Source organism: Cupressus sempervirens, chromosome 8 (assembly GCF_028749045.1).
Source record: "Cupressus sempervirens isolate cs-2001-9-10 chromosome 8, ASM2874904v1, whole genome shotgun sequence".
NCBI lineage: Eukaryota > Viridiplantae > Streptophyta > Pinopsida > Cupressales > Cupressaceae > Cupressus > Cupressus sempervirens.
This window is the reverse complement of record NC_143125.1, coordinates 472,652,671-472,666,489: the sequence shown is the minus strand read 5'-3', so window position 1 is coordinate 472,666,489 and position 13,819 is coordinate 472,652,671. Positions and strand designations below refer to the sequence as shown.

Genomic DNA, 13,819 nt, shown 5'->3' with positions numbered 1-13,819 from the left:
GAACTGCAACGAGAGTATGAATCATTAATCAATTTGTTTCCATCAGTATTAGGGTTACCCTTATATCAATTATTATTATACTTACTAGCATTAGTTAACTAGTATCATAGTTGTAACTTAAATACACCCATAGCCCCTATTCTTCGGTTACATCTTTCATGAAAATGCTAAGATTATCATTATCAATTATTAAATCAATCAATTATTAAATCAAAGCTACTATGCTTGGAGTCATTGTGCAATTATTATTCCGATCAAATTACCGACTAATCTCGTACCTCCTTATATTGACATCAAAACATCGTTAATTCTGGCTAAGAACAATGGCAGTGGCCAAGAAATTAATCATGCTCTCTGTCTATAACACTCATGCACAATCACATTACGAAATAAACACAATACAACGAGGTTTTGAATCTTCCAAAGATTCACCTTGGCTTTACTGTGTTCACATAAGATTGAACCTTGTTTCCCCATTAATCTCCATGGTTCAACTTTCCTGCACACTCAACTTAACATCAGTAACCCAATAAAATAATATAGGATACATACAAACATGTACAGCATAGATCCAACATCTCATACTTCTCATTAACGCATACAATTAATTATCATCTAATCATTTATGTTCTAAGTACTATAAATAAAACATTGCAATATCATATTTCATTTAACTTTCATCTGAGTGCATATTCAAAACATTACATTACCATTCTCATAAAATATTTAAAACATTGAAATATCGAATATGTGTATCAACAGTAATCTTTCTTAATATAAATCCTTTTCAATCAGAGTATCATCACAACTCTTTCTCACATAACAATGAAACTCTAAGTCATCTTTAGTGAATCGTAAAAACAATATAAAATGGATATGTGCAGACTGATTAACTAGTAACTTTTGATCAAGTTAAACATAGTGACGTTCCTAGCATTATCCCTTTATCACATTATGAGGGGTTTGTGTGATTTTCTAGGTTTAACTCCACAGACTGTTAGAATATTTTAATAATTATGTCATAATACTTGAGAACCAATTTCAAACATACCCATATGTCTGATCATCATCATAACCTATACTCACAGTTGTTCTTAGTAGGCTGCATGTTATCTTATTCTTCCTAACTGCCTAGGAGATCATCCGTAGTGTCTCATGGTCAGGTTCTTATCTTGAACATTTAAATCTCATTTCCATGTGGTCTTATCTTATCGAACTAATGTTACTGGAGAGAGTATCAAAATCTACATTAGTCTCCTATAGGATCCCTTAAATCATGATTTGTAAGAAAAACAAAATGTAAATCATAACTCAATTAACTCAATTAACTCCTAACCATTTTTATTTCATCAGGATCTAGAATAGGGTACTAGTGTGGGCCTTACATGTAGAATCATGTATATTTTGATGTTGGTCAAATTTATTTGAGAATTTTCATTAGTTGGAATCTTATTTATATCATCACTTACTTTCCAGTTTTGTCATGGTTCGCTTCCATCAGTTGTATATGGAGACAGTGCAAGATCTACTTGCACCTGATAAAGACAATATACCAATCATTGAGGATCCAAAATGTGGGGATGTATCTTTGCCAGGAGCCACAATGGTACAAGTGCATGACCACAGAGATTTTCTGCAGCTGCTAGAAACTGGTGAAGCAAATCGTTTCGCAGCAAACACAAAACTGAACACTGAATCTTCACGAAGCCATGCTATTCTTCTGGTCAGTGACATTTCTGAGCCCGCATTTCATACAAGTTATTTCAATTTTCCTGGGGGTATATATATTACACTGTCCACTTTTTCTTTGATGCGCTTTCTATTGATTGAATGATTAGAGAATAATGATCTCCACAGGTATATATAAAGAAATCCGTGAGAGAGAAGGAAAATGATATTCCTTTACCAAATAAGAATGGCAGTATACAACTATTGAAAGAGCTTTCTGTGTCTTCCATCCGAAAAAGCAAGTTGCTTATAGTTGATCTTGCAGGGTCAGAGAGAATAGATAAATCTGGTATTTTCTTCTCTATATATTGATGGCTTATTTAACATTTTGCTTTTTGGTATCATAATTTGGTAAGACCGTTGTAGTGCCACTTTAGCACCATTAATTAAAAATTTAAGAATATGAGATTATTCTAAAAAGGTGAAAACAACAACAATTATTTTTTGTTGAATGTTAATATCACACAAGACATGGTAAACAACCATTTGACCTACGTAATTCTCAACATGATTTCTACCCAGTTTGTTTCTCAATTTGCATAATTAGAGAATTTCTTGAACAGCGTATTGATCTGCTACCTTTGACATATCAAGGATGTTTGTCTTTATGGATTCTCTAGACTGTACGCTGTCATATTAGGCTGAAGTAGCTTGTTCTGATCACTTCCTCTAGTCAAAAGCACCTTCATTTATGGAAAGAAAGCATTGCAACCCTGTAGTCAGCAAGGAATAAAGTAAATATGTTAAAGTCAGCTATTTAATAAATAATTATGTTTTGCATCTATATAACAAATAATTATGTTTTGTATTTACACATTTTATTGCCCAACTGGTTGTTAGTTGTATGTTCTTATTGTTCATGGTTGGGGACTGCTCCAACGATACTCAGTACTTACTGCATACCTGGGAATTGATAATAAAGCTATATCTTTCTACTTACTGCATACCTGAGAATCGATAATAAAGCTATATCTTTCTAAAATGTTGGAAGTTATTTATATTCCTCTATATTTCCATTACTATGCAATCCTCTTAAAGTAGAGTAGATGAGTAAACAAACCCACAAGTATCTAAATTGTCCGAGTCATGCTTCATTACTATAATCATCCATACCAATCATTCCATCCAAAAGAGATGCATAATAGTGTAAGGCTGCTAACCCCAATATTGTAAAAACACAACAAAATCAAATGAAAAGCAAGAGTTTCTCCATCCCTTCAAAGAAACAATCATCCCTTCAAGGAAACAAGTAGAAAATTACAAACTCTAACATCTTCCAGTGAGGACAATAGTAGCACTGAATCATCATATTTGCTACATAAAATCAAGAATTATAGAAGCATACAGTGGATGTTTGGCATGTTTGCTAGTATAATAAGCACCCCTGGATCTGATTTTTTGCAATCCTCTGATTGATTTGCTAATTCAGTTTTTTTTTTTGGTTTCTGATTTTTTTGGGGTTTATGAAAAGTTTTATATTTCTTTTTGTGTTTTTGAGATATTTGTAATTGCTAGAAAAGAATCAAATGTTGAAAATAAAAACTTCTACCTAGATGCTAAAACTCATTTTACTTACTTTTCAATTAGCATTACACAGATCGTCCCACGCAAGTTTCTGATTTTTTATGAAATCTGAAAATTGTATTCAGTTTTAAAAAAGTTGCTGACACTATGGCTGGCCTGGAGGTGTACAGCTGCTGCAGTCTTGGTCTCCTCTCTGCGACTCACTGATTCAGTTCTCTGTTAGCTAGATATTGCTGTTTCCTTCTCTGATTTGCGAATACTAATACTGATCAGCTGGGAATACTTCACCACCAAGCTGAAAGAATAATCTGAACTGTATGGCCAGGCTAGAAACATATGAAATTAAATAAATTTCCCTCCAATACACCTGTTGGTTATCAAGATCACAGGTTAGAAACCTACGAGCCTTGCCTGCTCGATGCTGGGTATCCAACTGCTTTTGGCCAACTTGACAGGATTGACTCCAATCCTCTGCGCTTTTGGTTCCGCTGGACCAAGGCCTGTTCACCTAAATCCTGGATAACAAAACTTAATTCTAAGATGACTTATAGCGGATTATAGCGATCAAATGAACTCCTTAATTGGCAAGCATCAAGGAAACGTTCTGTATTATTTATCCTCAAATTTCAATTATTATTTTTCAATTTTACGTATTTGCTGAAAAGAAAAGGTTAAGACAAATTATTAGACAGAATTAAATCCTTTAGAAAAGAAGATGGAGAAATGCCAGCATTCAAATTAAAACTTAAATGAGCAAATGTCTGATTAGTGCCAACTTCTAATTGGGTAATAGAGTCAAGTACATATTCTTTATGTATAACTTTATAATATTGATGATATTGAATTTGTTGATAATTCAACTATTACAATGCCACAAATTGTTTCACTTCTACTTATTTAGATTAGTCTATCATGCTTTTAACCGTTGTGTGGACACAATAGATACTAGCAATGAAAAAGACAAAACTTTGCACTACTAGTATTTTATCAAATCTAAACAGCAATGAACAAATTGGTGTACCTATTGAAAATGATGAATTATAAACAAATAATCAACAAGATCATAAAGGACAAAGAATATATATTCCCACTCCAAAACGAAATGAAAATCTTACAGATTACTTTGCTGGAAAAATTGGTGTTAAAGACACTCTTGATTCATCAGTGATCAATTCAACACCTGCTTGATCCTATGCAAGTTTGAAAGGTTATGCTCAAGGAAATTTCAACTTCTCTTGCTTAATTCAGATCTCAAAACTTCTTAGAAGGAAAACTCTAAGAGTATTTTGATGAATATTTTCCTATTACAATAGCTTCAGTATCAATCTTAGAGGTGATGAAAATCCATGATCTTGGTTTGGATTTAATCAATATTTATATACATCTGAAAAGGTGTCGGTTTCACTTTAGGAATCGCATCTTTTCATAACATATAACCGACTTATTACTTGCAATACAATATTAGTTACATTAAAATAATATTGTGTTTAATTTTACTTTGCGCCTCATATTATTCCTCTATCGGGGCTAAACCATTCCAATCATGCCGCTTGGTAATTATCACAAAATCGTTGTTCACTTTTCATTTCGATGATACAGACATCAATTTGTCCTCCGCACCGACATGTACTAGTAAATTCTCATGTCCACGTTTTTTCAAATCGCCTCTAACAATCCTCTGGGGAACAATCGATGGTTTGCTTCATAAGAAGCTTCACACTCTGCCTCTGGCAAACTTTCTTGTCCGGGCTGCTCCTTCTACTTTCTCTCCATTCACGCACAGGCAGATTCCTTCACACTTTATCAATGGACTCATTCTGAACAATATCAAAGTGCAAGTGTCCAGGTATCGTAAATAACACTGAATCGTGATGGTGGAAGCTCTCTTCACGCAGGTCGTTCTTTATCACATGAAGCGTCAAGGCTACTCCTGGCGAATATATCATATTTCCTCATCTCTGCTTATTCTCCCTGAAGACATCTCTGCTTATTCTCTCATCAACGTGTTCAAAGATATTCTAATCATTCCCAGACTTCATAGGTCGTATGAAATCTCTTCTCAGTTTTGATAAAATCTGTAGTGTAAGTTTGCTTAGAGTCCGTAATTAATGTAACGTGATAAATGCCTTTTACAACTGTTACAAACTCTGAGTGAAACCTTCTCTGAAATTGCAATGATTTTTTCCACATTTTGATGCCTTATCATTACACCTCTATATCCATGATCTTTGATAACCATTTACTTGTATACATTTCTGTATATTTCTTACCCATGTCTGGATTATGGCACTCTAGATTTTGTATGAAGATATCGTCGAACATCCTTAGGAGTCATACAAGAATTGATATCAGTGCTCAACACATTTATCTTCAGCCATGTATTCAGAACTTGATATGTTAATTTCTCAGCAAGACTCATGATATGGACCTCTATCACAGCAATATCTTTATTTACAAACATTATATTACATTCACAATATCACCATATAGATGTTGCTGTATATATAGCCTTTGCATATGTATCATATTTGTCCTGATGGGCCGCAACTGTTAGTTGAATGTTGCTAATAGATATAGGAACTTTTCCCATACATTGTATGCTCATGTACAGATATTTTCATCTCGACCATTTTGTTGAACCTTACCAAATCGTGCCTTGCTAATGCATCGTCTAGTATCCTTTTGAATATGCGGATTGATTCCAGCTTGCCATTTCTTTTGAATGATTGCTGCTAGTTCTGGAGGTAATTCATTTACAGGTAAAGCTTCTGATTACTACTTTAGTTCAGCTGTTGCTGCCTCTGACTGCAAATATAAATACTGGAACCACAAAAAACTAAAATCAGCATATGCCAAATTCATTGTCACTGTATATAACTGTTCCTGCTCCATTGAAGGCATGCATTGGGTGTTTGAGTATTGTTTAGATTTATCACTGCATAACCATTGTTAATCTCATTGTAAAAAACTAGCATAATATATACATATTTTCCTTCATTCAACCAATATCTTGAGACATTTAACCAATCCCGATGTAACTTCAAAATTGAAGGTGATGGCTGGAAGGAAACAAAACTGCTGATAATTTCTAGAATATTGAAAGAATACTGAAGCAGATGGTAGCATATTTTCATTCAGGTAATGAGACATCCAATTTTTTAGGCACCCTCTGTCCTTCAAGACCATTAGTTCTATTTCTAGGAACAGTGTCTTGATCCTATCTTTGTAATGATGTCTAATACATTTCAGTGACTGTATAAATGGAGACACAAATTTTAGGCTCCATCAACACCAATTTGTGTTTTAATGTGAAAGTCTCCGCCCTCTACAATACGATTTGTGTGATGACATTCAAGAATTGATCCCGATATGGAAAACCAACTGATTTTATAGAAAATTCCTATCACCAAGAGCTGGGGCTACGTCTAACTCCGATTCCTTCTACAAAACTTCCCAAGTTACTGGATTTGCACCTTGGACCCTCAAACTAGGCTCGGGTTTGCGAAATGGTCCATGCTCAGTTCACATAGTGTCTGTGTTTGGACTTATGGGTCCGTCTTGTGGACTCGGATGGATCCACATGTTCGAACACGGATCCTGTGCGGACCCCTTGGGAACCTAGTGTGGACTTGAGAGGTATGCCTACGGACCGCCAAAGATCCACGATGTCCAAAAGTGTAAAGTGGGCCCAAAACCACTTAATTTTTTAAAAATTAGTTTTCTCCAAACCCTTAAATGACCCTAATATGGAGCCTCCAACATATTTCAAATCACATTTTTCTCTCCATCTTGCAAGTTTGAAGTGAGGTGACTATATTCGAAGGAGATCGATGTGGACTGGCAAATACCTTCCACAAAGTAGATTTGAGTGTTTAAGGTATACATTTCAACCATATTCTCAAGGTTTCTCATAACTTGCTTCAAGTTTTTGGAAAGTTCTAATTTTTTAAAAGTTTTTATAGAAGTTTTAAAGTATGTTTTCTTTTTCATTTTAGTTATATATTGCAAAAATGTGTAGTCAAAGCTCAGTGGGTGCGGAGGGGACTCAAAAATTAAAAATTGATAAAGGGTCTCCTTTATGGAGACACACTACAAGAATTTCTCAATGTCTTGGAGGTGGGGGGCTTATTTGGAAATGTAATTTTTGTAACTTAGTGTGTAAAAGCTCCCACTCCTGAGTCAAACTTCGTTTTTTGGGCCTTGGGGGTAAGGGATTAAAATATGTGAGGGCCTAGGGCCAAATAAGAAGGGGTTACATGAGCTGGGCAAATAGCAACATTCATAAAAGAACAAGATGTTGAAAAATTAGTTGCAAAAGGTAAACAAGGTGGTTATACCGGGAAACAAAAAGAATAACACCACCCACTCAACCGACCTCTAGACAACTGTTCTTGGCTATGCTTTCTAGGGAGGATGAAGAAGTAGAAGAACTCCATATAACCACATGCAAGAGAGGCCCATTAGATAAGGCATTTCAAAATGAGTTAAGAGATATGCTGATGAAAAAATTGGGTGTTGCCTCTATGCAAATTGTCATACATTCAACTTAGTGAGATCACTTTATTGGAGGGAGATGGTGCAAACAATAAATAATGCACCTTCTAGTTACCAAGGTCCTAGATATGAAAAGGTACGCACCACCTTATTGCGTAATGAGAGAAAAAATGTAGAGGCTCAGCTAAAACCAATAAGAGATATTTGGGTTCAAATGGGTGCATCTATTGATATTGATGGATGGAACGATTGCAAAATATGCCCATTATTCAATATAATTGATGTATCCCAAGGGTCAATGTTTTTGAGGACAATTAATTGTCAAGGGGAAGTAATAGATGCAGAGTTCATTGCTGGGATTGTCATTGATTACATAGAGTCGGTGGGTCATGATAATGTTGTCCAAGTAATTAAGCACAATGTAAAAGTTTGTAGGGCTATAGGTGCTTTGGTAGAGGCTAGATATGATCATGTCTTTTGGACAGTGTGCACCATCGACTCCCCCAATTTGGTGATGGAAGCAATTGGCACCCAAGTAGAACGGGTTAAGCGAATATATGAGGGTGAGGAGATTCAAATATTTGTGACAAACCACCATATGTCACAAGCTATTTTCAGAATTTTCTTGAGATTGGAATCAATAAAGTTAAATTTTAAAATTTAATTTATTTAGTTTCATTTATCATTTTATGTCATGGTTTGCATAATTGAATATAATATTTTTTATGTTGTTTACATATTTTAAATGTGTTACTAACTTACTAATAACATTTCTTAGGTGGCTGAAATCTGGTTTGCATCACACATAATCTTTCTTAGATGACTTATGAGGGTGAAAGAGGCATTGTCACAGATGGTTATTAGCAACAATGGGGTATTTGAAAGAATTCCAATACAAGAAGGGCCCAAAAGGGGAAGGTAATGATGATTGGTGGGCTTGTGTGTTTATGTATAGGAATTCACCAAGCCTATCATGTCTATGCTTCGGTTTTCCAACACTAATAAATCATGCTTAGGGGACATCTATGATGCCATGGACACAATGTTGGAAAAAGTAAAATTGGTAAGCTATAATACAATGCTCTGTCTTTTCTTATTGAGAGATATCAAATTTTTTAATTAACATAACTTACGTCAATATAACTTACATTAATATCATTTGATATCCTAGGTGATACAAAGTAGAGAGAATGATCCCAAGGACACCTTATACAAAAACGTGAAAGCAATTGTTCTTCATCATTGGAACAATATGAGTACAACTTTGCACCTGCTAGCATATGGTTTAGCTCCTAGGCATTATAGTGCAGATTTACTTTCTATTTAGGATAGATTTCCATCATATAGAGATGTTGAGATTGGTAGTGGGTACATGTTGGCATTTAGTAGACTCTTCAGTGATCCAGAGGTGGGGGAAAATTTTAGGAGAGCATTTGGATTATTCATACTTGAAAAAGATGCAGATCCTAATGCTATCAATTACTAAAGCATAATGGATGCTATTACATGGTGGTACCTTCATGAGCAAGATGATATGTACCTCTCGCCTCTTGCAATTAAGATCCTATCACAAGTAAGTTTTTAAGTGTTTTTTCCTTCTTTTTTGGCCACCTGCATTATAGAATTTAACACTTAAAGCTCTTGAATTTATCTTGTATTTTTTATTTTTATTTTTGTTGGTTTCTTTCTAGGTTGTGAGCTCCTTTGTTGTTGAGTAGAATTGGAGTACATACTCCTTTAACTACTCAATGAAGTGTGCCATTTGGTTGCAAAGACAATTGAAGACTTGGTGTTTGCTTACAATTGCTTGCACCTCGTGGCATGTAATGATCCAAAATACAAGGGGGTAAAGAAGCTCTGGGATGTGGCACTCGAGTCTACTTATTTGAATATGACTATTCAATATATTGCTAGAGCCACTTTACTTGATGTGGATGATGGTGATGATTACACAACACCCTCTAGTGCTAGTGGAGCCGACTTGGGTTCAAGTGATGATGTTGATCTAGCACTTGTAGTTGCTGAAGACCCCATTGATATGAATTTTTTTGATAATATGTTTGATGATTGATGATCACTTTCATATTCATGAACACTGAGTCATGTTTCAAACTATAATGAACTATATTTTGAATTATCATTTTGTAATTCAGTAATATAATGTGATAATTTTCGTTAATCATGAACATAGATCAATAATTAAGTATTTAGATTATTATTGTTTATCATTGACATTTGGCATTGATCAATGATCAAGCATCATAGATTCATGCTCTGAAATGATTTAGTTTTACAATTATGTATATTTATCTTATTTTTTGTATATAGAATGCATATATACACACAAAGCCATACAAACCATAATAATATTTTTTCACGAATCCAAATACTAGGTTCCTCTACTTGAACCCCACACCAGTAATTTAGGAAATTTCATTCCTTTCACCAAGGGTTTGAACTATAAAGCCTTACAAAGTCTGAACCTCCATTGCTAGTGAAGAAAACAAATGACTTGGATATCCCTCCAAATGCCCCCAAAATCCTCTTTTATTTCAAATTGTCTTTCCCTCTAGAATTCAACCCATTTAAGGTTTGATGCATTTGTTTTTTAAGCAATAAAAAATGTATTGTTTATAATGTATTCCTCAACCGGTGTAATGATCCATATGGAGGCTTGATTATTCATTAAAAAATGACCCCTTTAAAGTTATAACTTGCAAATATATTCTCCTTGGGACTTGTGCCATAACCCCCATTATTATATTATAAGCGACTATAATAGGTCACTATTATTATATTATTAAAACCTAACTTGGGAAATAATATAATTATTTCCAAATCATTCATAACCTGCTAATTTGAACCCCAAATTGAATTTTGTCTGATGGCACCAGTCCACATATGATGTCTGACCACTACAAGCTAAGTGACACTTGTAAACTTTAGGAACCTCTTCTTAAAAGTAGGAACAACAATTGAAGTCCCCGAGTTGATTGTGGAGGTCTCTTGAAGCGTCTCGGTGAACTCCCAACCAATCCATGGAAAATAGGGATTCCTCCTAAAATATAGGAAATTGCTCCCAACTGGCCAAACTCACAAATCGAGTGACTCCATGAGCCCATGTGTGGGTCCCCTATTGGATGCGCTCACCTACAAGAACCATGTAATAGGCCAACCTCCACTTGTAACCAAACTACTTGAGTGACACTACAACTAGATACCTAGAGCATTTACATGTTCTCATCACATACAAAAATTTACAATGTGGCATTCTTGTGTAGTAACACAATCTCCAAGACTAGGGATACTTCCTTAAATCACCATCTCCCTATCTAACACTAAAATAATTTATAAATGATAGTAAAAAATTTACATGTTTTAATATTCTCATTTCACATGTCCCATACGCACTTGTCCACTCCAACATATAGCAAGGCATGCGAATGTATCATATTGATCTCCATTAAGGATCCCAAAGAGAAGTGATCTAAATCTATAGATCAACAATCTATAATTTATCTCAATGCATCAAGTGTACATGTTACTCCAAGTTAACATGGACAAAAAGTATTTTGGTAAGAAATGAATGAAAATATCTCCAACAAGAGTAAGTATAAAGGTCATTGGTATTATGTAAGACAACAAGGTATGAAGCTTTGAAGTTTTATTAAGGACATGATGATTTGATCACCTCCCACTAAGGTATTATTTCATTCTCCAACATGATATGAAACAACCAAGAAAGGAATACGTTTGACCATGTCTACATCATGTTTTATTTTGTTATCTCCATTTTTTGTTTTTTTGTACTTCACATTTTTGGAAATTTGATTTTATCAACCATTTTTTGGGTCATTCTTATATTGCAAAATTTGAGAGCTATTCCTGCACATATCACAATCTATCTCTTAATGAAAATAGTCATGATGTAGATATTCTAAACCATGGATAATGTGTTAGAAAGTAAAGTCCACTAAGATAACTGAGAGGGGGGTCCACTAAGATAATTGTGAAGGGGGGGGGGGGGGGGGGGTGAATAAGTTATCCAATCATTAAAACATTTATCAATCTTATTAATCCTTAACCATGTGAACAATATAACCAGCAACTATAAGAAGATACACATACACAAGAACACCATATATGTTAACATGGGAAACCCTTGATCAGAGGGCAAACCCCAGTGAGGATGGTACCCACAAAATGATGTGCTAATATATAAGTTCCTTGTAAGGGGATGGACTCTGTTAGGAGCCAATGAGATACATTCAGAACACATTAGTCCCTGTTAGGAGACTCCAACCTTGTTAGTAGTTGTAGAAGGTAGATGGACGCATTGTCCAAACAGCTTTAGGGGCAAGACCACTGAACTCACTGTCCAGCTAGTCTCTGTATTGTTCCTTGCAGAATGATAGAAATGAATAATCTCGAACTCCTTTGTCCTCTTGACCGGACCAATCCTGTTCTGCTCTCAATTCCAGATCACCAACTTCGCATCCAATTAATCCCTTGGATCGCTTATATGCATTTACCAAGTACTTCACATATCACACTTGAATACACGCTTACATGTCACACTTCACCACAATGAAAACAACCGTCCTTTATACCATATCCTCAAAATAATTCCTTGAGCCGGCCTTGAGGTTTTCCCAATTAATTATAATAGGACTTTATTAAGATAATACAAAACATTACATCTTTTCACAATTACAAAACATCGTCGGCTGACAGTCTTTACAACTTCTCACACGTGCGACCTCTGAGCTTGCGCACTCGCTGACGTCTTCATCAGGCTGTCTGCTATCATTGTGAAACTTTGCTCGTCACAACTGTATCCCTATTAAGAGATACAATCCAAATATCGGAAACTACTTATCAGGTACCCTGTCTGCTCACCATCCTCTGTAATTCTTGAATAAGTCTTTGACTCTCTGTTCATGCACTTGTCCACTTCATTAGGACACTGTGTAGAATATGTTCTCAACTGCGCGTGACCTCATCATCCATATGCAATCCATACAACCTTGTGCTCTGTCTGCTACTCTGCTAGTCTTCACAAGAACATTCTATGTTGACATCAATGACAAGAACAGTCATGAATGCAACATGTCAATCACGTTAACAATTCCCCAAATGCTTAGGATACTCCATTAAAGGAATACTATCAACATTCATGCTAACATAATGTTGATTTCTATATTCAATATCTTAGTGAAGGTCAATGAGTTAACATTGGAATGCAATAGGGTCTCTAGATTTCCTTTGAACATGAACTCTAAAACCAATATTGTGTGTTCAACTTCTGTAATGTCCCCTTTTCGAATATGATTTAAAAATAAATAAATAAGTAATAAAATACATAATATGACTATAGTTGCATTTATTAAATTAAATTATTAAAATACACACTTTAATATACAAATATATAGTTATATATAGATATATATAATAAAATGAAAACAATAATAATATAAAATTATAATGAAATTTAATATAAAACACATAAGTAGTAAATAAATAAATAATAAATAAAATCATACATAATATATTGATCAATTTCAAGGTTTTAAGAGACAATCCAAAATGACGAGTCAAATCTTGAAGACTACTAGCTTAAGAATGTATCGTTCTCATTTTCCAAATGAGATTATCAACAAATAAACAATCGGAAAGAACTCCGATCTGAAAATTGAATGTTGCTACTTGTCTAATGATGATGTTTGAATGAAGTAGGCCAACGACTAGTCTCCTCACACAAAAATAGGGATTCTCTTAAAAGATAGGAGTTTGACTCTAATCAACCAAAAATGATCATAAGGCCTCCTACCATGTTCCACAATTCTCTAGGTGGTTGTCATGTCCCCTCTTTAGCTCTGTATAGCAATGACATGAGAGTTAGCCTATTATGGATTCTCATATGCTGTCAGTGGTGATCAGGGACTTAGTCAGGGTTTTTAGCATCCGAATTTGGTATTACAGGCAGTAGTAGATCAGTTGAGAGCAGTTCGTTGATTTTAGGAGGCAGTTCCTTGATTGTAGGAGGAGATTCCTACCTTTTAGGAGGTGATGA

The 13,819-nt window shown here is 34.8% G+C and overlaps 1 protein-coding gene across 4 annotated transcripts in view; it reads left to right on the top strand.

Annotated features, from left to right (window-relative positions):
- The window catches only part of LOC149543283 (kinesin-like protein KIN-UB), a 305,487-nt gene that overhangs the window by 23,388 nt on the left and 268,280 nt on the right, over window positions 1–13,819 (top strand). For all 4 annotated transcript variants that reach the window (XR_016355614.1, XM_089798130.1, XM_089798128.1 and 1 more), the window contains 2 exons: window positions 1,502–1,723; window positions 1,858–2,017. Coding sequence is in view for 3 of the 4 variants with exons in the window: in XM_089798130.1 (XP_089654256.1) it covers window positions 1,502–1,723; window positions 1,858–2,017 (382 nt within the window). In the remaining variant the exon portion in view is untranslated. The remainder of the gene's footprint in view (window positions 1–1,501; window positions 1,724–1,857; window positions 2,018–13,819) is intronic.